A 26,880-nucleotide genomic window follows, 5' to 3' on the forward strand; every position below is an offset into this window, starting at 1 on the left:
TTCCTAATGTCTTCCTTTCTGGGAAGACTTCAGACAATCTCCTTTTGAAAGGATGCAGTCAGAAACAACGAACGCCATTTGTAAAAAGCTATTTGTGGCATTATGGTACATGTTATGTAAGTACATTCGAAGTATGCCAGGATAAAGTGGCATTAGAGCAGAAATGTGTATCAACTGGTGTGATAGGGACAGACCCACTACAAATACAAAAAATCAATAAAATTTATGCCAAAAAAAAGAAGAGCAGAAGAGGCTTTAGAGCTTTGAAATGTTTGATTGCACAAAAGGTAATGTACCAGAATTATTGTAAATTCTCTATGACAGTACTAAAGCTTAATTTTTAAGATTCATCTATCTCCCCAAAATTCCATCTTATCTAACAGCAGAACTAAAATAAAACAACAGCAAATTCCTTAATAAAATATATTAAGAAGACAGTTGTGCCTACGCGTCAGCGATGGTAACTTCAACTTCTACACCAGGCTCGATGTTGATAGAAGTGATCTGCTTCACGATCTCCGAGGGCGAGTGAAGGTCGATCACACGCTTGTGGATCCTCATCTGGAACCTGTCCCAGGTCTTGGAACCCTCACCACAAGGGGTCTTACGGGTGGTGATGCGGAGGATCTTGGTTGGCATGCGGACGGGTCCCTGGAATTAACAAGGTGGTTTATTAGTTTTTTGTTTGTATAAGAAATTATTAACATTTTTGTTATATTTTTTTAATGATGGAATACAGTTGTCATTGAATAATTTCGCCACTCCAAGTTTGGCTACTAATAACTAGCTTTGTAGTATGTAGTAGCCTTGCTAGCACTACATAATAGTCAAAAAATAAGAACAAAACATCATCTGTACATTATTTATTTAGAGAACAGCCAAGAAATAGCACACTAGAACAACAAAAATTACTATACAATAGTTTCCATCATCTGTTAAAAATTCATTAATAAATTAATAATTTCTGAGATGAAAGTAACATGTTACTCTCTAATGAACAATATGCTGTGTGGAGACTAGCATAAAGCACTTTTGAGAGTGATGCTCTGGCGCCATTTTGGTGAACACAACTGTATGGGACATGGTGTGTCTTCATCTAGCGCTGGCCTGATAAATTAAGTTATTGTACTTGATAACTAGTTAAGTAGTGTTGTAAAAACTATTTAAATGACCTTAACAATATAAATAACTACTGGTTCATTTAAGGGGCATCTTAGTGTCCATAATGAGATTAAAAATGAATAAATTATCAGACTATTGCCATCCACTACTGAACATAGGCCTCCTTCACTGAGTGTCAACTATACCAGTCTAGGGCAGCATGCATCCATCTATTAACAACTTACTTAGGACTGGTGGAAGTTACTGAATAAGATATGCGATGACCAGGCTAGCTTCACATTCCAAGCTTTGGCATACTTCTAAAGCCCAGATTTTTGTTCCAAGCGTTCGTATAATGTAGTATTCTAGTACAAACTGCAACTATAGTTACCTTAACACGGAGCTTCTGTTTCTTGGCTCCGTTGATGAGGTCAGCGCACACCTTCTCCAGCGAGCGCACGTTGCGGGAGGTCAGCGTGATACGGATGCGGTGGATGGGCGAGATCTCAGCCTGGGGCTTCTCGATGTCCTTGCCTGACACGACGGCGGCTGCCTGGAAGATGCAACAAATTAATGAGTAAGGAGTTGGAAGGAAAGTGGTAATCATTTGGAGAATATAGAGTTTATTGGTAAGTTAAGGTTGATACATGGGCAGTTAAATTATATAGATGTTACAACTTACTCATTATTAGTGAATTTCTCAATGGTTTGTGAGTTTTGGAGTGAAATATCTCCGACGTACAAGAAACGTTCAACGCCATGATAAGATCGTGTTTGAATATAGAATACTTTTAATTGATTCGTACTGTAATGTAATAAGGCCTTCTAAACAATTACTTGATGAGATATTAAGCTAAGAAAAGATAAACGAGCGGGAATTATATTTGACACGTGCATATATAACCTCAAAATTCAAAGACACAAATAAGTGGAAATCAGGGTGCAATCTTTGCAAATTTAATTATGAATACAACGAAATATTGATTACACAGTCAGTACTTACCATGTTGATGCGATATTCCGGTCGAGATAAACAATTTCAGAGAAAATTGCACAGCGCTGAACCGGAGCACAGCTTCACTTCACTTGAAAAGAGAAAGAGAAAGATGACCAAATGTCGTCGGTCTTGTTCAAATGTCAACGCGTTTTGTATTTGGTTAATACTAAAAACTTATTAATGAAATTGTAGTTATTCAGGTACACGAATATTTCTATAACATTTATATGGCACTTTAATTTAAAGCATCACATCTGCTGTATCAATTAAATGTCGTTTTTAAATTATTTATCAATTGCAAAATTCCAAATGCTGGTCATTGAACAAAACGTAGTTTATCTACATTGTTTATGGTTTCACGTACAGTGTTGCAAGCTTCCAAAAAGATTGCTAAAATACGGGTAAATATTCTTTTCAACCGGAACCCATCTGAATATGTACAGATCTTTTTAATTTTAACAATGGCCCATCCGTTAAAAGATTTTTTACTACTCTTTACCACTTTAAGATTATGTAGAAGGGCTGAGAGTGAATTAAACAATAATGATGGATAATATTCGGTAAATAAAAACGTTTATTCGTAAAGCATATAAACAGTCAAACATCACAAGATGTTGATTAACTTAATATTAAAATTATAATACTTAATCATTATAATTGGGAGAAAATCTTTTCGTATGAACTTTTCTGCACAGTTGAATTGAACTTAACATCGACAAGTCATAAGGAAACACGTTCAGATGATTACACGTTGTTCAGCATTAGATGGCGTACTTGTTTGTCGAATTTCCTGAAAAAAAGAAAAACACGCGAATTATATCCAACAATTAAAGCTGTAAATAAGTTTATGAATATTATTCCTTAGTAAAAAATCTTACTGCGAAGTTATCTGGTCTCCGGGCAAATGGAATGGGTTGCAGATGGCATCGGCATAAAGCGCGTGCAAGCGACGGAGCGCCGTCCGCACTTCAGCGTCGCGGATGTTGGAGCCACTGGGCGAAGTCGATGACGTCACCAGAACTAGCTTGATGCGAGTGTTCGTTACGTACCCATAGCTGGAATGAAAACAATAGCTTGTTAATTATAACACAACATGAAATATCATTACAGTTTTACTACAACTATAAGTCAACTTCTAATTGAATAGCACCTATTAAACAACTTACATTTTATGAGTATCCGTGGAATACAGCAAGCCTAAATACAGGTCCCTCAAGTCAGTTCTAGCAGCCGTGGCGTTGGCGCCTGCAGCACTGGTGTTGGTGGTGGCCAGCCGCTCCTCGAGTGCGTCCAGTGCTGTGTGCACGAGCCACTGGCGCGACAGCTCGTTGTCCGTGCTCGTGTCATTGCCCACGCCGCCTATGTACAGGGGCGAGTTCTGGAAAAACAAACATTTTATTGGTATTTTTTTGATTTCTTTCCAGATTTTATTTGGAGCGGGAATCAGTAAGTCTGGACATCGAGCTTAGAATTATAAGGAGACGCCGTGTTGTTATAGACGTATCTATAGTTATACAACGTTATTTTTTGTTTATGCGAAACCTGATACACCTATCTAGTATTTTTATGTAAAGAATCTATGTACGAAATTTCAAAACCGTATCATGAAAAGTCACAAAGTTATAAGCTTGTTAAGTTACGGGACTGTCCGTAAAAATACATAATCACCACAAAACGCACATGCCGCGCAACGCGATAGCACTGTGCGCTCGTGCCCGCTATGAACTCGCCGTGACCTTTGTTGTGCGAGAATAAATACTTATTTGTGGTGTCCAACATTCAAAGTTTTTTAGATAATTTTGGGAAAAAATATAACATGGTGTAAAAACTATTGGAATCGATTCAGTTACTGATTCTGAACAAACTATATTCAGGTTTCGCACAAACAAAAAATAACGTTGTATAAATATGAAACAAACTATGCAACATAGTTCTGTCTCACTCTTTCTAAGCAGATAAGTGTATTTGAAAACAGGGACAACAATATAAAAAAAAAAAAATACATAAAATAATTCACATTGGATAAAAAATATGTTTCGGGAACATGAATTGATGGTGAAAGTACTTATATTTTGGTTTATTTCTGTATAAAAACCTATATTTAGAAATAAATGTTGTTTACAATAACATGTCATATTGGCATAGTGCTGTGCAGTTGTCATAATAGTGTCGATATAATATCCACTTAATAAGTCTGCTTTTACAAATTTTAACATCAGAACTTACTGTCCCTAAGACACTGAGCCCTCAGAGTTGTGTATTATTTTCAATAAAACATCTTTATTTTGTTCTTTAGTTAAATACTAGCTTTTCCTCGCGGTTTTAGTTGCGTTCCGAATATATGTGTATATTTTTAGGGAATAGTTTATGTTTTTATATATATGTCCTTCATTTTACAGATAAAAAGTTTTAAAATGCAGTTAAAAACATTTTGATTAAAAAGGCGTATTATAAAATTCAGGATTTTAAAGACATATTTTATTGAAAATAATATGTTTTGCCTTTTTATCTTCACATGATGCTTCTACGGCGACCACGGGCACGGCAGTGCTTCCGCACAGACGAGCAAATCGGAATGCAAGTTGCAATATTTGCTTCAGAACTTAATTACCGAATATAGGTTTCGAATTGTATAAATATTTTTTTCTTAGCACTAAAATTGTTTTGTACAATCGATTAATACATACAGCTTGGCAAAAAAGAGTGTGGAATAAATGAGGTCAGCACTATCGCATCTGTGGCAACCCGGAATACTACGACTCACAGATTTTGATATTTGTTATTTTTGGAGATATTCAATCCTAAGTAGGCGATGTCCCTGGGATACTTCAATGTCCAGTATTAACGATGTTAACAATTTTTATTTGATTTTGATTTTTAGTTCCAACTGTCACCGCGTCAGACTCTTTTTTGCCAAGCTGTAATTAGCTCCATTTGCATTATATAACTTTCTCATGAATAGCTTGAAAACGATTTTAAATTATTTTATTTTTTTTAAGAGAGTATCTACTTATGGCGTTTCTTGCGGATTCTTCTTCATAAGACCGAATCTTTGGCACCCTGCAACTAGTCTGTCGTGAAAGAACTTTCATAGGGCTATTTGAAATAATAAATAATTACTTTGCCTGTGTGTTTTTTTTTAAAGGTATCACCCTACTGAAATGACTCCTCCCATTTGGTTGATGTTGTTGAGGTTATTAGTATCAGTGAAGTTAATGTGATAGTTAATTCTATGACGAAGAAATTATTTATACTCGGTTATTTTTATGCACCCAGTAAGACTCGTACGTACTTCTAACTAGAATACAATATCGATATTTGTTAAATCCGGTAGCGGTACAACCCTAGTAATGGCAGCCATTTTAGTTGCTACTGCAGATTGTAGGTATGCACGTTTTTTTCATAGACATTTCCTGTCCCTATAGTTATATGTCAATGAGTCTGGAACGGTGGGGTAATTTGATTATTTATTCTGGCAAGTATAAAACAAAAAGAGGAAGTATACAATTTTATTACTTGCTCTATGCTATGGTCATGAAACAAAAAAAACCTAATCAAATTAGGGATCCGACGAAATTCGGAATTTCGTCGGAATTTCAAATTCCGGAACAAAACAAAATAGAAGGAAATTAAAGTGCGGTGTGTCAAAACTAATGACGTCATCATGTAAAGAAGCGAGTGACGTGTGAGTAAGAATACAAAACAACGAATACTCCCACAATTGTTTAGAAACATGGTGCAACTAAGTTGTTTCTGGGTGTAATGTTGGAACACACGGAATATTAGTTGAAGGTGGATCAATTGCCAACACATTGGTAAAAATAGTGCAATAAACTTACATCTTTGCCGATAACTGCTACGCAGACTGCCATTGTTGACAATTATTTTGACGGAAGTGTTCTGGATTGAATCGCGAACATTGACATTTGGGTACATTTAGCGGGAATATTCAAAATACTGTGCGTGTAGTATTTGAGACAAAATCAAAATAAATTAAGAAATGGCTATTCATGACGATTTAATATACGAATTGAACGAAAGAGGTGAGAATGTGGTAGTAAAATCAATAAACTCTGACCGTCAGGCGTTTCTTCGGTTTACAAATCGAACATCGCGTCTGGTGGACTTGTGGTGGCGAGATTTCGGCGGCAGAAGACGACATTACGAGCGCATGGAGCCGGGAGCGTTTTATGATATCAATTCTTATCTGACGCACCCTTGGGAGTTCACTGACGCTGCGACCGGTGAGCAGTACGTGATCAACAATAAATATGTGTTCAGAGCACCCAATCATGTGGGGGACATGTTGTACAGAACTAATTGGAACATTACTATACCTGTGCGAAGTCTCAGAGCCACCACTATGCTGACGCTGGCTTCATTACTCCGCAACCCAGAGGCTGCCGAGAGCCTTGACCTACCCATGGTCTTGACTCGGGAACTTTCAGAGCTTGTGACAAGGATGCAAAGCCTGACTCCTGTAGAGGAGAACGCGGACACGGAATGATGATGGCTGTACATGCCAGTAGCTGTGGTGTTCCTAATGCTCGCTGGCATTGTGTTCATCTGGTGTGTCTTGGTAAGAAGGTCATATAAAATAGGCTTGATTGTACTCTTCTTCTGTGTATGGAATCTGTTGAGCTCTCTGGAGAGCAATGGATCAGTAATGCTGACAGGCGGTACTAATTCCAATACAGTAATGAGGAAATTCTTCTAAGTGGTGATACTCTAGTCGGCTGGTTTCTTTAAGAAATGGACGGCACAGCGGTGCTAAACACGGAATGTGTGAGGGTAGTGAGATAACAGACTAATAGTTGAAAAATATAACATTTATTATGTACTAAGTGTAATATAAATTATGAAATTGATGTTATAACATTGATGTATTACTTAATTTTTTATTTTAAGGACCTATCTGTTGTTATGTAATTGAAGCATTTATAATCATGATTTTTAATATTATATTATTTTCACATTTATTCATTTTGTTTGTTTCCTTTTACAAGGTTCTTTATTTTAAGAAAGATAGTCCTACTACGTATAACAACGCTGTTAAATTATCTACTTAAATATTCAATGCTAAGAGGTAATATAAGGAATTCAGGCTGCTTATGTCTACCTAATATACATAGATTATGACCTAAGCAAACTAATTTTTTCCCCTTCAAATAGATTTCACCTGCATTAAATATGACAATTCATATTCAATTATGCTTAGCCTACTTTAAGATATATCAATTTTAATATTCAGAGTACAATCGCAGTTGCTATGTGTAATCTTTTCATATCTTTTGGTTGTTACAGTGACCTATATGACTATACATGTAGCATCCGTAACGATGAGGTCATAGGTTAGATTCCTGTTACGAGTGAGTTGCGAAACTTTCCTATACTTTGATTTTAAATTTTTTGAGTTTATGTAATATGGAAGTTATGTTATTTACCTACTTTACAAAGTAGATAGGTATATTATTGTTCTATAATAATAAAAATATATGCAGCTGATCTAAAAAATTTAATGGACAAAATGGTTTTATAATTAAAGTTCCTCAATTCATCAAGTAGATATGAGTAACTGAATGTTGTTTCGCTCTCAATTAATTGATAAGCCATATGATGCCAGTAGCCATTCAAATTATTGTTGCTTCACTCAACGCTATCATTATAGTGCAGAGTTTTTTATAATTTGTTTTTAGACATAGCTATGGTTCAAAAGTGAAACACATTGATTGTTGTTCATAATTCTGATATGTATTTCATTACTTTGAATAATCTTTTGATAAACAATCAATAAATTAGTTTTTCCCTCACACAATGGTAACAGGAAAATTATATTTCATGTTATCTGTACTGCCTACCTTCTATTTATCATTAGGTGTACCTATCTATGTATCCTTCAACTGGTGTGGAAGTATGAAGTTTTGAATGTTATAATACCAACATGAACTTCTTGAATGAACTGTGTAACATATCCATGAATTGATGGCAATTTCTGGGAAGTGCTCACGTTAATGAAGTTTAGATAGATCAAAATAATAAATAATCGAATTACTTAGGTAAAGGTTTACAAAATTTTGTTAGGTAATAAATAATTGATAAATTCACTTGCTAAAGTAGGTCTTTTTCAACTTTTATTTTATAACAGGTACCTAGGTAAATGTTTTGCCATACATCCATCATTAGTGTACATAAACTATGCTGATTTTAATAACACTTACTCTATGTACTAATGTTTACCTACCACAGTTGCTATTTGGCTGAAATAATCATGTCAAATAAATGTTGCATGTAATACCTTGTTTCATTTTAAATGTAGATACTACATTAAGCTTGACAAAGGTGTACCAACTATTTAATACAGGAAATAAAACTTCAAAAGACAGGGTATAAAAAATAATTTATTGTGTAAAAAAAAACAAATTAAGTATTGCAATCACATTACTGGTTATGGCAAGTCAGTATTTGTTCTGATGCATGTGCGATACGAGCGCTAACGCTCCGCCCGGGATGAACCGCATGAAGTTGTCTGCAGTCAGCGGCCCCAGCGCGTACATGCCTTCCGGACCATTCAAGATCTCATGCGTAGATTTATCTATAGCTATAGGATTATTCCTACCGTCCACAGGTTTCTTAGGATCAAGACCAAAACCTAAACCTGCAGAATAAGGACTCAATTCATCACAAGTACATTTAACTTTCTCCTCATCCGAGTATGGAATGATTTGACATTTGTCTATGATTTCACTGTCTTTGTCTTTGGGCCTTTTGTTACAGTCTGGTAACACACATTTTGTGTCAGTGTTGCCATTAATTTCTGAATAATTTAAATATCTGGATTTGCAGCTTTGAATGCTTTGTCCGAGCATAGATTTGATGAAATGCCAGTGGTTTTTGAGGAAACATTGTTTTTCTTCGATTTTTCTTTGTGAGATTTTTGTTTGGTCGATGCATTTTGTGCAGTCGATTTTGATGTTGATGCAGTCGAGGTAGTTTGTTTGTAGGAAGAAGAGGTCTGGTTTGGATCCGATGTAGACTCCGATTAAGTGGACCTTGACCTCTGTGATTTGGTTGGTGTTGACGTTGAGGAGCTTGACCCTCTTGAGTGAGAGGCAGAGGTCCTCAGCGTGATCGGCGTGGAGTTTGTGCGGGTCGTTGGGCTCCGGCGTGATGTCTACGATGCTGTGCTCGGGGTATGGCGTGTAATTGTTGTGGTTGCCCGCGGGGCCGTCACACATCATCTTGTATACCTGGAACCAGATATGACTTGGTACATGACTATACATAGAAATGAAATATAGAGTAAGTTAAGTAGAATTAGTCTTTTATAGTGGGTTAATTACAGTGTGTGGCTGGCAGTTGTTTGGGCTTTAGTTTAGGAGCTATTTATCTCAGCGGGCCCAACAGGGCCACCGTGGCCCTGGTACATACAAGGGCTACGAAGGAACACGATGGATTTTTTATCAGTAAAATTCTGACTCTCTCCACTGTTGTTAACCCAAAGCGGGCCCAAATTGTAAAAAAAAAATAAAAGTGATGGAGCTATTTACCTGACAGTAGTCCGGGTACGCGAGTGGGTCGAGCCGGGCCAGCGCGTCGGCGGGCGCGCGGTGCACGTGGCGCACGCGCAGGCGCGCTCGCCGCGACAGCCACACGCCGTCCGCCGCCGACACGCCGGACCCTACTATGAGCACTGATGCTGTCGGTACTGCGGGAGAGAAGGTGTGATTAGTAAGTGGTTTATACAGTGAAATGTAGCAAAATTTTAGTTAAATAAAAGAGGTCTTCTTATCGAATAAGCTGCTGATTTTTTGATCACCTAACAAAACATAGTGCTCGAGTTTTCTCTCGACGGCTTCTGACATATGAAAACATCGGCTCTTAGGGTCCGTTCACACAGACCCGGCTCGGAGAAGAGAGCAAATTCTTAACATGTTGAAAACCGAGTTCTTAGTATTTGTAGTAAGGTTTACTTTTGCATGTGCACTGCTTTCGTCATTAAAAATGCCCGCAGGCGCTTAGTGTGAAAGAATAAGAGGAGCTGATGGGCTCCGATTGCGTACTTTTTCTTGCATACATTTGGCTCCGATTACATGCTCTTCAACGTTCATGCAGCCGATCGGTTCCGATCTGTGTGAAAAGAAAAATGCGCGCCAGTGCTCTCCGAGCCGGTCTCTGTGAACGGACCCTTAATGTATATAATATAATTTGTATATAATTACCGTGCGTAGTAAGCAGCGTGACGGCTCGTTCTAGATGCGAGAGCGTGTGCAGCGCATGCGCGGCGAGGTGCGGCGCCAGCGCGTTGGGGCGGTCGCCGCCGCCGCACGCCACCACCACGCGCGAGCACACGTAGCGCAGCGGGGAGCCTGATGCTGTGTCGTAGCTAAGGGAGACAAACAATAACATATATAAACTATTTTGTCGAAAAGTCAAGTTATAATAAAGAGTCTTTAGTGCATGAAAAGGCCAAGCCACCACGTCACTGCGGTCAACTAACTCTTCCATGATCTATATAAGTGCTCACACTAGCGGCCAGCGGCCAAAGTAAAACATCGCGCTAACGAGATACGCCGATTTGTATGAAATTACTCAGGTTTTTTCACAATAATTTCTTAGTCGATGGCCATTTCGGGACACGATATGAATTCGACTGAATTTCGACATTATTACAATGAATATTAAAAAAACACATAATATAATATGAAAAATATCTGTATGACAACTGAAAACAGTGTGAGCTCTTCTTATTTTTGCAGAAACGATATTTTTTATTGAAATATTTTTTTACGATATTTATTACTTAAAGTTATAAACACGAGCATCAGCTTACCCGGTGACGCAGAACTGTGCGTTGAGTGCGCAGTTAGTGTTGTGACATCGCGGCGCCGGCTGCGGCAGTCGCGTCACGCTCGTCACCGTCACGCCCGACCGGAAGAATTTCTGCAAACAAATACACAGGGATCAGTTAATATTCTATTGGTTTTATACATATATACATAGCCTAATATTGTAATATCAGGCACATTTTCTCCAACTGTGAGGAGATGAACATTATACCTATTCCATTTAAATATCTTTTGAAAACCAGGATGATGTAAGGGCCAGCTAGCTAAAAAAGGTGTTGAATTGAAACCATATTATGTATATCATGTAGGGGCCCGCGTCCTAGCACTGTGTACGGTATGTACTCACTCACCTGCAGCTTACACGCGGCGACATACCGCCGGCAGTAGGCAGCTACCGCCCGCGCAGTGAGGCGGGCGGCGCCGGCGCCCGCGTGCGGCGGCAGCGCGAGCCAGGCGCCGGGGGACAGGGTGCGCACTCCCGCCGGGAACGTCGCCCACGCGCCGCCCGGCGGACCGCGACCTAGCACTATGTGCGATATCTGGAATAAACCGACGATGGGAATAAGAATATGACTTGTGAAATGACGGCTGATAACAGAGAATGGAAGGAGAAAACATGCTGCACCGATGACAAATAAAATTGGGATAATGATTTCAATAGGATGATGATTTCATCTGCCTAATCTTTCCATCCAAGTTCCATCCAGTTTTCGTCTTGTAACTTAGCCTATCGGAAGTTCGCCGTGTTTTGTTACTTGACGAGATTTATTTCATGAAAATATATGAGGGCAAACGATAAACTACACAATTTTTAAGGACTTTATTTAGATACCAAGGACAAAAGTACTGAAATTGAAAACTTTAGATGTAGTAGCAATACTTAATCTGTGCTTTGAGTTCAAACTACATTGATATATAAGTTGAGATAAAAAAAAAACGTATAGTGGTGCAAAAAGTATAAATAATATATCAGTATCAGTCAAAACATTATCTTTTACATAACACACAGTGGGTGCGTGCAAATCATGTCGATGTTATCTGTTTCGCAAACTGATTGATTCAGACGATTTGCTTGATAAACATCATATTTGTTCGACCAATATTTGTCCAGACTTCCTTATTTTGATGATATTTTTTGTTATTACAGGAAATGAGACTGCGATAATTCTATTTTTTAAGATCTTTTAAAATCTCGAAATCTATTTTTTAAGATACCTAAATATAAAATTTCTTCGATAGGGTCAGATGTACAAATATTTTGTGTTGCAAAGAATTAATACAATTATGCGCACATGCGCACTAGTGTTTGTTGTACGTGTTCACTACCTACCATGAAGACACTAGCAGCAACTTCAGAGTGGCAAACAAGGGCGGATCCACCGTTGTGGGCACGATGGGCATGCCCACAACCTTATTACCTAGACTTGTGACATCACACTTTTACGGTTTTTTTAAATCGATAGGCTGATGATAACACTAGGGAACAAAATAATACTTTTTTTTGTTGCATTTAATTTTATGACTGTTGTTTACTAATTCGAGATCACCATATTTTTTTTCTTACAGCTTTAGTTTTTGAGGTACTTTTGTGTCCCAAAACTCAAAAAAATTCGCGCTCGCTACGCTCGCGGCTTTTTCACTTTGCGGTGGTTTAAGTCCAATGTCGAAAACGTTAGATTAGTTTAAGTTAAAATTGAAAGTAGAAAAGGATAGCACCCCCATAACGCCCTCTTTCAGGACTTTCTGGTTAACAAGCAACACAGCTGTCTATTACAATAAAATTATTATTATTTACAATAGTCACTATTTTACATTTTTGTACAAAACAGTACCAAAACTCAAAAAATCTCGCGCTCGCTACGCTCGCGGTTTTTTCACTTAGCAGTGGCTTTTTTTTACTTGTTTCTGTGATTTCGTGTCCCAAGACTCCAAAATTTTGCGCTCGCTACGCTCGCGCAAATTTATACGGTTTTGTACCACGTCTTTGCTTTTGGTTTTAAATATAACTTGGTAACTACGACGAAATCTAATAAATGTTTCGGCTTGCTACGCTCGCGCAAAAAACAAAACTACTCACAATCTTTCCATACATAGAGGTGCTTTAGTAATGATTGCACCCGGTACATAAGCTAGAGACGGAACTGATAGTGAGCATAATATGAGTTGAGATATATTAAAAAAAAAAAAACGTTTTTTTTAGCATTATTAGAATGGTTCGTAATTTTATTAATAGGTAGCAGCCCGGGGTGCCACCCGATGCTATGCCGCCACTGGTAGTTGAGAAGTGCACCAAATGTGTCAAACCCTCCCTATATTGGCTTACTGGCTACTAGAAGTTATTGATTGAAATAGGTTTGGATCGAAACTATTTTTTTTATCGGGTCCCACTTCCTCCTAAGTTTATTTTCATTCCTAATGCCAAAGTCCTGATGCTCAGAAAAAAGGAAATAATTTCATTCAAAAGTTTAATGAGCATGTTCATGCTCCGACTTTTACTTTTCTAGTAGCCGCTTCTAGTTCCGATTTTCTAGTAGCTGTGACCACAACCTTTTTTGAGGGCTGGATCCGCGCTTGGTGGCAAAGTCATTTGAACTGCATAAGGAGATGCAAATAAATGACTTCACAGTGGTAAAATTATTTGAACTGTATTAAGGGAACAAATAAATGATAATTACCTGTTTCTCTATGTCAAACTTCCACTCAATTAATGAGTCTGCCTGTATTCCCATATCTGCGCAGGGTCTTAGCAAATTGTCCATCTGAAAACAACAAATACCAAGCATTAGTTAAATTTCTCTCCATCATCATCATTCCTCTGCCTCTATCCCAATTTTATATGGGGTCGGCGCAGCATGTCTTCACCTTCCGTACTAAATACATACATACATTCTATTTGCCGTCATCTCACAGGTAACAGTGTTGCGTAAAATATAAAAATTCATTTAAAATATCAGCATATTTGGAAGGTTCTACGTATAATCATCGGCACGAATCTTGAGCGCTGACCTTCACCTGCGCAGAAGTAATTTATTGGGTCTCTTTTGTGGTATGAAGTGAGGCGCGGGAGCGGGCTAAAGCGGTGATTGGCCCGCAGCGCATCGCGTCATAGCTGCCACTCGGGATTGGTTCATTGCTAATAAATCACTTCTGCGCAGATGCAGGTCAGAGCTCAAGATTCGTGCCGATAACTACATATATACGAAAAACAGCCCCAAAAAGCCCTTCTTTACTTCATATATTTTTGTTGGAATGAAAAAATGGTGGAACATACTCCCCACAAGAAACATGATTACGGTCAGGAAAGGCATTTATAAATATTTGGATTGAGCAATACTGATAAGGAGTTCAGTTAGGCAATCGAGAGTGTTTTACCAACAATTCTGCATGAGCATGTAGGTAACTATGTAACTCTGGTCAAACAATGAAAAAAATAACCAAAAATAGGGACAGAAAAAAATACACGGCTTTAGAAGTCGGTGTTGCTTTTACTTTCTCCTTTTTAGGGTTCCGTACCCAAAGGGTAAAACGGGACCCTATTGTTTTCACTCCTCTATCCGTCCGTCCATCTGTCACCAGGCTGTATATACTTAATGAACCGTGACAGATGATGTATTATTGTTGCCGCTATAACAACAAATACTGAAAACTAGAATTAAATAAATATTTTGGGGGGCTCCCAGTGATTTTTTTGTCCGTTTTATAAATCGGTACGGAACACTTGGCCGGTTTTTTTGGGAAGTCGGTTGAAAACTCGTAAAATGTAGTTCTGCAATAAATGTAATTGTGGCTCATAAAAATAATTGAATATAAAAATTTTCCTCACGTCTAGGATATAAAAAGTGCAGTTTCATACTGAATACACAAAACGTGACAAAAGTCATTGACGTATTATTTAAAATTCCATATTCCATATTTATCTTTGAACAATTTTGACCACATCATTAAGTTTGTGTAATGATTTCTCAGATAAATAAGTAAATCATAACAAATATAGTAAAGAGGAAACATTTTTTTGTTGGTTTGTTGTACCGTCTAAAGGCTCCGAAATTACTGAACTGGATTCAAAGATTCTTTCACTTTTTGTAAGCTACACTTTTACCGAGTAATGTAGACTATATTTTATCCCCGTACGGGCAGGAGTTCTCACCATACGCGGGCAATCGGCTAGTAGTAAATATTTAGTGAATATTTTTTCATTGCTGTTTATTTTTTTGGTCAGCAGAAGTAATTTAGTCTAGCTGAAGGTTGTTCAGCATTTCCTTGTTTTATCACAAAAAGAGACATTTCTTCCTGTTCTGCAACAAATTGCGGATTCAGGAAATTGATTTTATATGGACGGAAATTAAATATCTTATTTCAATGACAGGCGGAGTCTATTGTGAATTTATCAACTATTTTACATTTGACAAGATTTTAGAAGATATTTTTTCTGCCTTGTGTTTAGTAGTTTTGGAGAAAGGCACTCATACTCATCAGGCTCATACACGTTGCGTTACGGGTCCCTAAATACTCTGACTGTTTTTTGGTGCATTTGACAGTTGCTACTTATCAGTCAAAAGTTGTCACTTCGGTCGCAAAGTCCGTTGACAGCTTGGCAGGAGATCCAAGAGCCAAGCTGTCCCGACATTATACCGAAGATATCCCGGACATCAGTCTGTACGAGATTAGGATGGCCCTGAAGCAGCTTAAGAACAACAAGGCGCCGGGTGAGGACGGAATCACTTCAGAGCTTCTGAGAGCGGGTGGAACACCGGCACTTAAAGTCCTCCAGAAGCTCTTTAACTGCGTCCTGTCCGAGGGCAAAACGCCTGAAGCATGGAGCAGGGGTGTGGTGGTGTTGTTCTTCAAAAAAGGTGACAACAGCCTATTGAAGAACTACAGACCCATCACACTTCTAAGCCATGTTTATAAGCTGTTTTCAAGGGTTATCACGAACCGTCTCGAGCACAGGCTTGATGACTTCCAGCCTCCCGAACAAGCCGGTTTCCGAAGAGGCTTTAGTACCATAGACCACATCCATACGCTGCGGCAAGTTATACAGAAGACCGAGGAGTATAACTTGCCATTATGCTTAGCGTTTGTGGACTATGAGAAAGCCTTTGATTCGGTGGAAACATGGGCGGTACTTGAGTCACTCCAACGATGCCATATTGACTATCGGTACATCGAGGTGTTGAAGTGTTTGTATAATAACGCCACCATGTCGGTCCGAGTACAGGAGCATAGCACGAAGCCGATTCCATTGAGAAGAGGCGTAAGACAGGGGGACGTAATCTCCCCGAAACTGTTTACTGCCGCAATGGAAGACGCCTTCAAGCTCCTGGAATGGCAAGGACTTGGCATCAACATCAACGGCGAATACATCACTCACCTTCGGTTTGCCGACGACATCGTAGTCATGGCAAAGTCGATGGAGGAACTCAGTATGATGCTCGAGGGCCTCGACCGAGTTTCACAACGGGTGGGCCTGAAAATGAACATGGACAAGACGAAAATTATGTCAAATGTCCATGTTCAGCCCACCCCAGTCTCTGTTGGAAGCTCGGTACTCGAAGTTGTTGACTCATATATCTACCTAGGACAAGTAGTCCAATTAGGTAGGTCCAACTTCGAGAAAGAGGTCAACCGCCGAATCCAACTCGGCTGGGCAGCGTTCGGGAAACTACGCAATGTCTTTTCGTCCGACATACCTCAGTGCCTCAAGACGAAAGTCTTCAACCAATGTGTGTTACCAGTGATGACTTACGGCACCGAAACGTGGTCTCTCACTATCGGCCTCATCTCAAAGCTCAAAGTCGCTCAACGAGCTATGGAGAGGGCTATGCTCGGTGTTTCTCTACGTGATCGAATCCGAAACGAGGAGATCCGTAGACGAACCAAAGTGACCGATATAGCCCACCGGATTAGCAAGTTGAAGTGGCAATGGGCAGGCCATATTGCTCGCAGAGCAGATGGCAGATGGGGCCGAAAAGTGCTGGAGTGGAGACCACGGACTAGCAAGCGCAGCGTAGGACGTCCACCAACGAGGTGGACAGACGACCTTATAAAGGTCGCCGGAAGACGCTGGATGCAGGTCGCTTCCAACAGGTATCTGTGGAGATCAAAGGGGGAGGCCTATGTTCACCAGTGGACGTCCTATGGCTGAGATGATGATGAGTCAAAAGTTGAAAACTGAAGAGAAAAAGCTGTCAACTGCGCAAACCATTCGGTACCCCTATAAAATGTAGGGAACTTTTAATGCCATAGCTAGTTTCGATTCAGATTGATAGAGTTGACAACATAAATAAACTATATATTACGATATTCAAATGTCATGTCCAACAATGTAGTTTTCTAACAACACAACCCACACGTTTCGTTCACTCCACGTGGATATGCTAGTTTACAATGTAATTAATTTCAATGAATTGTAGTGATTAATTTATAGATGTCATTCGTAGACTAAACTTTTTGCAAGTCATCTTACTGTCTCAAATAAGACAAGTTTTAAGTCAGACAAAAATGAAGACTCCTGGTTGCCTGACTGTAGGAGCAGATTGTTCGAAAGAGTTAACAGGGCTATAGAACACAAAAGGCTTCAGGAGAAACTGAAAAGTTTAGTTTTTCCGCCCACAGCACCGACAGAGAAGATTAAAGATGAAGATTTTCGACATAGCTCCTACCACAAAAAGGCTACTGTTAAATAATCTCCTAACAACTTCTTCTTCATCCTCCGAGCCTTTTTCCCAAACTATGTTGCGGTCGGCTTCCAGTCTAACCGTATTCAGCTGAATACCAGTGCTTTACAAGAAGCGACTGCCTATCTGACCTCCTCAACCCAGTTACCCGGGCAACCCGATACCCTTTGGTTAGACTGGTGTCAGACTTACTGGCTTCTGACTTACCCCTAATGACTGCCAAGGATGTTCAATGACAGCCGGGACCTACAGTTTAACGTGCCATCCGAAAAACAGTCATTGGTGTCTAAGATATACTTAGAAAGTACATACAAACTTGGAAAAGTTGCATTGGTACTTGCCTGACCTGGAATCGAACCCGCGCCCTCATACTCGAGAGGTTGGTTCTTTGCCCACTAGGCCACCACGACTTCTTCTTCCCTTAAATATTTCCTAAGTCAGAAATCAAACCCAACATCTCATAATCCCACGTAGTCTTACGTAACAAAATAAACATTAAAACCATTCTCACAAATACAGTTAACCAGATAACCCAAAGTTAATAATAATTATTCGCGGTACGCTAAAATACGTCAATTAACACGTAGGTGTGAAACTTATCGAGCGGGCGTGGCTGCTAATGAATCATTCAAATGTATTACATTTTCATACAATACGATGTCAACAGGGTCAGTACCTACTGAAAAAATATCGCACGATTTTGTAGTTGCTATTGGTTAAAGCGTTGTAGAAAACGATATTTTTTAATATAGGTATTAGGCTAAATGGTGATGTGGATAGGTTTAATTCTCGGATTTATTAATTTTAATTGTATTTACATGTAGGTGTGTCTATTATAATAATAAGGTCCCACCAATGAGATGTCTGCTTCCATAGTAAATTTTATTATTTAGCATGTTTTATCCACATCATGTGCTTTAGATTTTACTGCATTTTCTCTCTATTCCTTTCCAACGAAATTCTAAGTACATAAGTAAGTTCTGTGTACCTACCTAATATGTCTCGAATCGAAAGTTCATCGTTCTCAATTCGTACAAACACATATCAGCCAGAGGGATAATCTGTCCTAACGACAAAATACAGTCGAGTTCACCTGCGTCACTAAGGGTGCGTCTACACGGTGCATGTAGCTGGAGCAAGTTAACATACGCAAGTGACAAGAGCACAAGGGTGGGTATGTTGCTTTGGTACATGCGCGAGTCGTTGTACCCGCACGTTTTTAAAATGCATGTAAACTGCTGTAAATTTGCACCGTGTAGATGCACCCTATGTACAGTCGTGATGTGTAGGTACACTGAAAAACTGTGTTTTGTTTGAGGGCTGAACTAGACATTGAACTAAGTTGGCGCCTGGGCGCCAGTGTTGTATATTGATTGACTTCATACAATCCATTTATGAAGAGTACATAAAGAAAATCATGCTTACACATTACGCTTGTTATTCACGAGACAACAGCTTTAGTTTACACATTTACTGTTTATTGAAAACTATGTAGTGCATTGTCAATTCTGATACATAAAAAAAACATTTATTGAACTATGTCCCATCTATAGGTAATGGCCCTCCTCAGACATTAATATAGTAAAATATAACAAGTTTTCAGAATAACAGCTCGTGTACCTTTCAACATCGGCGCCCAATATTTATTTAAATCTGGCGCCCAACATACCTATCTCTAAACCTAGCGCCCAAGATATCTCCAAGCCTGGCGCGCAAGATATCTCCAAGCCTGGCGCGCAAGATATCTCCAAGCCTGGCGCGCAAAATAACTAAGAACTATTTGCAAATCACAAAATTCGGCACCTAACTTGCCTGAATTCAAGTCTAGTCAGCTATTAGTACTTAACGATAGCATTTCGTGACTCGCAACAAAATTGAAGTAATTTCGATAATAATGGCCTCTGAACCACGCTGATTGATATTTAACGACAACTTTGCTATAGTGAAGAAATTCCCGAGGCTATGACTAAGGTATTTTGTTTGATTAGTGATTCAGCTAATAGTATTCCAATTTACTTGTGAAGGTACCTTTAAAATACAGTATTTAAAAGGCATATTTTTAAGGCCTAAATCAAACGAAAACTTATCATCTGTCTAGCCTTTTCCCAACTATGTTGGTGTCGGCTTCAAGTGTCACCGGATGCAGCTGAGTACCAACATTTTACAAAGAAACTGCATCTGACGTCCTCAATCCACGTTACCCGGCCTTTTGTAAGACTTGTTGTCAGACTTACAGGCTTCTAACTACCCGTAACGACTGCTAAAGATGTTCAATGACAGCCGGGACCTACAGTTTAACGTGCCATCCGAAACACAGTCATTGGTGTCCAAGATATGCTTAGAAAGTACATACAAACTTAGAAAAATTGCATTGGCAGGTAGGTACTTGCTTGACCTGGAATCGAATCCACACACTCATAGTTGAGAGGTTGGTTCTTTACCCCCTAGGCCACCACGACTTTTTCTGTATTAGTCTGTCTACGACTCACATAAAGTAAACTCGTTGGCAATACATCGATACATCGACCCCTTATCGACACAAGTTCAGTGGTGAAGGCCGCGAGCGCCCGCGCAGCGCTGTGGAACTGGTTACATGCGTGCCTTATGTTCCGACGCTGATTTACGAGATTAGACCGTGTTAGGGCTTGCTTATATTGGAAGGGTTTGTGAATGAAATAAATAAATGATAGTTAAATATTATGTGTAACTCTGTCTGATATTGCACTTTAACACCAAAAGTACTGAGCCGATTTAGGCTACTTTTCATCCAGGAGAGGGAAGTGGTACCTTCAGAATGCGTGTAGACGCGCGAAAAACAGCTGTTTTTGAAATACAAATGCTGACTAACAGTATGAGCTGCGACACGGTTACAATTTCCAACAGTCGATGAATTGTCATTCAAAATTAAAAAGCACAATAAGAAAGTTTGCCCTCCATTGTGGTGACACAATAAAAATCGAATATTAATTTGCCATTTCAGACACGCCCTGACAACATAAGTGAAGGAAACTATAAATCGATATTCGAGTCAACAATCGCGACAGTCTACAATCGATTGACATCACTTCGTTTATAACTAGGTTTACGCTTTCAACTGTTTCATACTGAAAGTTCAATTCATAGAATTGTCTGAAAGCAATGTCTACCCTGGCGTTATGCCAATTGGGAAATTATGAAGTTATTGACTCGATTATTAAAAAGAGGAATAAACTCATAACTATCGATTACGTAAAAAGCGTTTAATTATGTCACATAATTAAGGCAGTTTGCAGCAATAATAGTTATGTAATGCAGGTTAGTGATAATGAGAGCATTGGCTATGGCTATTGGCTATTTATAAAAGGCGAGAAGATTTTACTAAGCCTTAAGTCTTCAGAAAAGTTAGTCCTATCATGAGTCCACTGATTAGTTAACTGAACAATGAAAAACACAAGACGTAATAATTAAATCTGACAGGGCATTGTATGATGGTTAACTTTTGTTTCATAAAACTCACTAAGGAGGCCCCATATAGGCATAACAGCTACATACAAATAAATTGATGGGGGCATTATGAAAAAGCCTTTACATATAATACTACCAGACAGGTTTATATTTAGTACTCTAAATAAAACCGATAAAAACATTGACAAAAACGTACACTACGAGTCGGACATTAACAAATCGTACGCTTTGTACGCGAACCTTTTGATAAATGTTACAAGCGACATTTGAGTGATTAATGTTAACTACCTAATGATTTTGTGTACGTTGAAAATGCAATGTTTCGGAGTACAATATGTTGTCATTTGAACTTTTTTGGCAGTTGCTACGGTCGGACAGAAGCCAGTTAGTCTGACAACCAGTCTTAACATCAAAATCAAAAATCTTAGCTAGTACCTGGGTTGAGGAGGTCAGATAGGCAGTTGCTCTTTGTAAAACACTGGTACTAAGCCGCATGATTTCAGACTTTATTCCTAGTTTCCTTCACCTTTAATCAGTCATTGTTGTCCAAAATATACTCAGAGAAAGTACATACAAACTTAGAAAAGTTACATTGATACTGGTACATGCCTAATAGTTACACATAAGTAATACAATAGTTGTTATGTCATACTCGTGACAACGTCGTCACAACATCGTCATATGCATATACATGCATACAATAACCATGTAAGCATGCACGGCTGACATTCACTATAATACAAAACCGTGACGAATTGATTATTTAGACTAACGGCCAGTTTCTTCATCAAAAGTAAAAGTCAAAGTAATGTCTAATATAAAAGTAAAGGTCAAATACGTTTTTTCAAGGCTAAAGTGACAGCAAAACTAATAGAAAAATTGAATTTGACCGTTACTTTTACTTTAGACATTACTTTGACTTTTACTTTGGCTTTAACTTTTGATGAAGAAACTGGCTGTAAGACCACACTGTAAACTTTCAGTCGGCCGATAGTTTGTTTGGGCTCATAAATCAGTATGAAGATGAATGGTAATAAGCACATTACAAAGGACCGACCACATCGGGACCGACTGAAAAGTTTGATTGGAATCAAGATCTTCTTAAAAATGTTTTTTTTTTTTTACATTTGGGCAACTGTCGGCCGACTGTTTAGTCTCCAGTGTGGTCTAACTAGTGCGGACATAAATCTGTGTTAACGTTTTCACGGTTAAACAGATGGATCTATTTTGATATTCCTTGGCACAGGTTTAGGAAGACTTATGGAAAAGGACAACGGTTTAGTATTGGATATCCTGTACCTATTACAAAAAATACTATGGAGATTGAAACATAGCGAACTTTTTTTTTTTTTTTTAGCCTGAACTGTCCCACTGCTGAGGGCCTCCCCACTTCGTCTCCACACCTGTCGATCCTTTGATACCTCCCACCAATTATGGTTGTAGGCTTCCAGGTCGTCGCGCCATCTTTTGCGGGGTCTACCTCATCTGCGGTGGCCGTCCTGTGGTATCCACTGGGTGACAATGTTGGCCCATCTATCTAGTTTAAAAACTACAAATTGCAGACGGTATTTGTAGATTAACTAGGCATTGTAGGAGTCTTATTATGACATAAGACACCAATCCACGGACTGTCCGCTACAAATGTAGCTTAACCTTCATCGAATGACCCATACGGATGATCAAAATTTTTCTTTTTTTTTGTCAAAATGTCAACACAGTTTGTGTTGCTAAATATAGAACTACATTGCTATATATAACTGGTTTTATACAGGTATTACATAAGGTTTACATAATATTATCACCATGAACTTCGTATCAAGGTAAATGGTCGAAAATGGCAATTTTATTATTACTGTTTTATATGTTTTACTTATGTAAATATTAACTAGTTTTTAATTAATTGATGGACTCTGAAACGTTTTTGCTTATGTCTATTAATCGTGTTCAAAGGTGATCTTAATAAAAAAAATCAAATGTTTGTTTTGGGATAATCATTTATTGATTTTACGCCTTTTTTCTGAGAGATTTATTGAATGAGGGTCTTCTCATTTTTTTCTGCCACAGGGTGGCGCCACGTATGCGTCTGGTCCAAACAGCTGTCAAATAGTATGGAATTGTAGGGTCCGAACTTATTGTTTATTGAAATTCTGTTATATTGGAAGTGTTATTGATTTTATTATGGATTACGGTCAGAATAAGGTTTCCGAACTAAAAATTGAGCTAAGAGAGAGGGTGCAAAAGTCACTGGTACTAAGGAAAAGCTTGTTGAAAAATTTGTTAACACAATATGATTTAGTTTTTTTTATTTACTCAACCGCAATAGTAAAACAACAATGCAGTGCTTTAATTATAAAATAAAAAAAAAACACTAAAATCGTTCACTATTCATAGTAAAGATAAGCACTTTGACAGTTACCTGGACCTGACGACTCGGTGCTGCCACCTCGTGGACGCCATTTTAGAAAACCCTCATTGATACATTTCAAAGATCGTAAAACTATATCAATGGATCATTAAAATATTTATTTTATGCGAATTTTTAATTTCCTGTGCGTTATGAGTTATGAACCAAGGTTGTCCAACATTGATACAGCTGTCAAAAAGAAGTAAATATTTTCAGCCACTACAACACAAAATACCACTTTTATTTTTTAATCGAATAGTTGGTAAGTTAATAATAAATTCTCGATTCTAAATCGATCTATTGAACCGAAGCTACGAAGGTCTGTGCATTGAAGCATTCAGTCCGCTGAATGGAGAACTGGGTCGTAGGCCTACATGGACTTCCACTTAGAATAGTTTAACATTGCCTAGGTCAACTGAATGGTTTGTGAGGCATTGATCTTTGGAGTCATTTCTGGTTAGGATTTTAGTCTAAAATATGATCTCTCTCTTTTTGGTGTCCACGGCAGAATTGCTTCACTTGATATAAATAAAATCTATCCACTCTAATATTGAAAAGCTAAAGATATTGTTTGGATGATTGAACGTGCTAATCTCAGGAATTACTAGATCGATTTTTATCAAGAAACGCTACCTTTTCGTTACTAGTATCTAATTCATTTTTGAATATCCTGCAGTCATTAGTAGCCAACTTCCGAGTGGCAAATTTGAACTAAGAACACTCTAGAATTACAAGTGACGTCACATTTTAGCAACTAATCGAATCAAAGACAAACCAAGTCACGACAAACCTTAGGGCCTCAGCGGCCCACAGTAACACCCGAGTACCTACATACGTGAACATAAACTATACGTATAAATAGCAACCCGGGAGGCAACGCCTCGTATTACTCGTATCAGCCGATACGCAACACGTGGGTGTTGCGATATTGTACGGTTCATCGATATATCGTGTCGATAATGTTGACAATTGACAACACTATAGTCAGCCGGTAATCCTAGTATGGGGACTATTGCGAAAGATTTTAGCTGATAAGTAATCTATAGATGAATGATGGATATACTATGTATATGTAAAAAAATAACAGTTACCATCTACGTTATGAGTCTAGGGAACTATTTTTCACACCGCAAAAGTACTAAGTCTATGTCCTGCGAGAATTTTAAGAACTGTAAAGTTTCATCAAAATATGGTCAGTAATTTTAGCGTAACTTGAGATAAACTTTCAAGTCGATTATAAATATAAGTGAGATGTAATGTGTGATAGAATGACTGCAAAATAAGTTCGGAAGAAACGATTAATTTTATAAAGATAGTTGCGAAAAAAGTAGAGTCTTATTGTTGTCAAACAAGTTAATTGAATTGCTTGTATTTGAACTTGGTCTTAATGGATGGAATGGATTAAATACTCGATCAGATTACACCAGACAGTCAAAATATTTGAAACTCGTTCAGAATATATTTGATCAAACATAGAGGATTGTTGAATAAACGCTATGAGACAATTAGCTAAATATTTTCAAGATTGAGCAGTATCAATTAGAACTTTCTTTTCAGCGAAACGCTTTCGTCAAATAGCTATGAAGTTGGCTATTGACCAAACAGTTTCAAATAACCACCTTCAGAGTAGCAAAGATAGTTGACAAGAGATGTAGAGGTTCGTTTACATATTTTAACTACATTAAATAGGAGGTGCTAAAGCTACAACACTGACCATATAAGTAATACTTTTCCTAATACATTTTTCTCTCTCTCAATCTCTTATAACTCTCATACCTGTGTGATAAATCTGTGCCCTGCATTGACGAATCTTGATAGAATACTACTGTTTGTAAAAACACATGTAGTAATTAGTATAAAAACTTTATATGCTTGGGTCACGTTGATTACCATGTGTCTAGGCTATGTTTATATCTAGGTAGCTGGAGTTAGATAGTTTTTATGTATTCCAAGCATGATTATGGTGTATTTTGCATTGTAAATAATTACAATGTAAATTATGGGTTTAAGGTACTACGGGAAGTATGGCGATGACTAGCTAAATATAAAATTGTCCACCAATACAAACTATTTTTTTTCTAATTTTTAATGAAGGAGTTTTTAATTTGGGTGCATTTTCAAGCAGATTTTACAAAAGTTACTTAAAATCAGCCAAAACTAATTTTGGAGGATATTTTATCCATTTAAGATAATGTTTGAAATTGGAGCGCTTCCCGTGAATTGTGCAATGGATGGGGATCGAACTCATGACCAATTTCAAGTCAACGACTTTGATTATATTTTCCACTATAGTTCTCGCCAAATTCAGCTGAGCAAAACTAACCTCCAAGGACAATTTCGTCTACTACCTATACCACACTTAAAAATGGCTTCCCTTACCCGATTTTCCTAACATCCGCAAACTTCGGCTAACTGTACCTAAAATATTGGCTACAGTAATGGTACTCACCAGCAGAGGTATGGGGTTATGGCTTCTTCCTTCAAGTCCCTCAGCGAGTTCAATGAGGTCTGTCTCGTACAAACTCTGTCCTTTGGGCACGTTTGATAATCTGTGGAAGAGTTGGTGATGGTGTCATATTGTTCTAATAGAAAGGCTTGGTGGAACTCCTGCTGCAGTTTTTTTTTTACCATTTGAAAGTTTCTCACATTAAGCAAAAGATTTAATATCATTTATTTTAACCGGGTAACTGGGTTGAGGTGGTCAGATAGGCAGTCGCTCCTTGTAAAGCGCTGGTACTCAGCTGAATCCGGTTAGACTGGAAGCCGACCCCAACATAGTTGGGAGAAGGCTCGGGAGATGATGATGATTTGATATCATTATTTTCTAACATTTATGTTCTTTATGTAACAGTTACCTGGCTCTAAGCATTTCGTCAATGGGCAGGTCATCAGGTATGTCCTTCAAGTAGGGCACGTTGCCGGCCAGCATGAATGACGTCACCATGCCGCTGGGGCCATTGCCTGAGGAGAGAGAACATTTTGTATATCGAATATTTTTGATAGTTCGCAGTAACCATATTAAACTAATAGTTGATTTTTAAAAAGAGTACACTTTTACATCAAACCCATATTAATCTTTTTATAATTTTTTATTAGTGGAATCATGATTGGAGTTATTAAACACATTATTTTATTGGTCAGAACCGAAACGAAAGCCTATTGCGTTTTGAAATGCAACAAGAATTACTATCAATGCGTCTATAGCATATTACTCTATTTATTAGTAACACAATGTTTCTACGTAAATAAATAGGAAACAGACAGCACGATTTTCCTGTTCAGAAAAACCTGAGGAATTAATTGTTTATTCATTTAAGCTTCCGTTTACGTAATTAAATATCTATTTGTCACTCAAATCATTGTCAAAGGCCCAGAAGGCATTTTCCCTATTAAGTAAAGTTAACCTACATA

General features: G+C 38.2%; 4 protein-coding genes across 5 annotated transcripts in view; 1 reads left to right on the top strand and 3 right to left on the bottom strand.

Annotated features, from left to right (window-relative positions):
* Positions 1 to 409: 409 nt before the first annotated feature.
* LOC124641517 (40S ribosomal protein S20) lies at positions 410 to 2,261 on the bottom strand. The gene is made up of 3 exons (XM_047179612.1): positions 2,105 to 2,261; positions 1,493 to 1,654; positions 410 to 651 (listed from the first exon to the last, which is right to left on the bottom strand). Exons 1-3 carry the CDS (start codon positions 2,105 to 2,107, stop codon positions 445 to 447), a joined length of 372 nt encoding a protein of 123 aa, XP_047035568.1. The 5' UTR covers positions 2,108 to 2,261; the 3' UTR covers positions 410 to 444.
* Positions 2,262 to 2,654: 393 nt separating this feature from the next.
* Positions 2,655 to 6,023, bottom strand: LOC124641623 (trafficking protein particle complex subunit 2-like protein). The gene is made up of 4 exons (XM_047179776.1): positions 5,938 to 6,023; positions 3,265 to 3,476; positions 2,977 to 3,153; positions 2,655 to 2,888 (listed from the first exon to the last, which is right to left on the bottom strand). Exons 1-4 carry the CDS (start codon positions 5,968 to 5,970, stop codon positions 2,843 to 2,845), a joined length of 468 nt encoding a protein of 155 aa, XP_047035732.1. The 5' UTR covers positions 5,971 to 6,023; the 3' UTR covers positions 2,655 to 2,842.
* LOC124641621 (von Hippel-Lindau disease tumor suppressor) lies at positions 5,611 to 7,077 on the top strand. The gene has a single exon (XM_047179775.1). It carries the CDS (start codon positions 6,099 to 6,101, stop codon positions 6,603 to 6,605), a length of 507 nt encoding a protein of 168 aa, XP_047035731.1. The 5' UTR covers positions 5,611 to 6,098; the 3' UTR covers positions 6,606 to 7,077.
* Positions 7,078 to 8,476: 1,399 nt separating this feature from the next.
* Positions 8,477 to 26,880, bottom strand: part of LOC124641618 (oxidative stress-induced growth inhibitor 1-like) — a 55,914-nt gene continuing 37,510 nt past the window's right edge. For both annotated transcript variants that reach the window (XM_047179772.1, XM_047179771.1), the window contains exons 3-10: positions 26,325 to 26,430; positions 25,919 to 26,018; positions 13,620 to 13,703; positions 11,295 to 11,483; positions 10,929 to 11,038; positions 10,318 to 10,481; positions 9,646 to 9,803; positions 8,477 to 9,345 (exon numbers count right to left, since the gene is read on the bottom strand). In XM_047179772.1, the coding sequence (XP_047035728.1) occupies positions 8,554 to 9,345; positions 9,646 to 9,803; positions 10,318 to 10,481; positions 10,929 to 11,038; positions 11,295 to 11,483; positions 13,620 to 13,703; positions 25,919 to 26,018; positions 26,325 to 26,430 (1,703 nt within the window). In that variant the 3' untranslated portion in view covers positions 8,477 to 8,553. The remainder of the gene's footprint in view (positions 9,346 to 9,645; positions 9,804 to 10,317; positions 10,482 to 10,928; positions 11,039 to 11,294; positions 11,484 to 13,619; positions 13,704 to 25,918; positions 26,019 to 26,324; positions 26,431 to 26,880) is intronic.

The sequence above is a fragment of the Helicoverpa zea genome, chromosome 22 (assembly GCF_022581195.2).
Source record: "Helicoverpa zea isolate HzStark_Cry1AcR chromosome 22, ilHelZeax1.1, whole genome shotgun sequence".
NCBI classification, from domain to species: domain Eukaryota; kingdom Metazoa; phylum Arthropoda; class Insecta; order Lepidoptera; family Noctuidae; genus Helicoverpa; species Helicoverpa zea.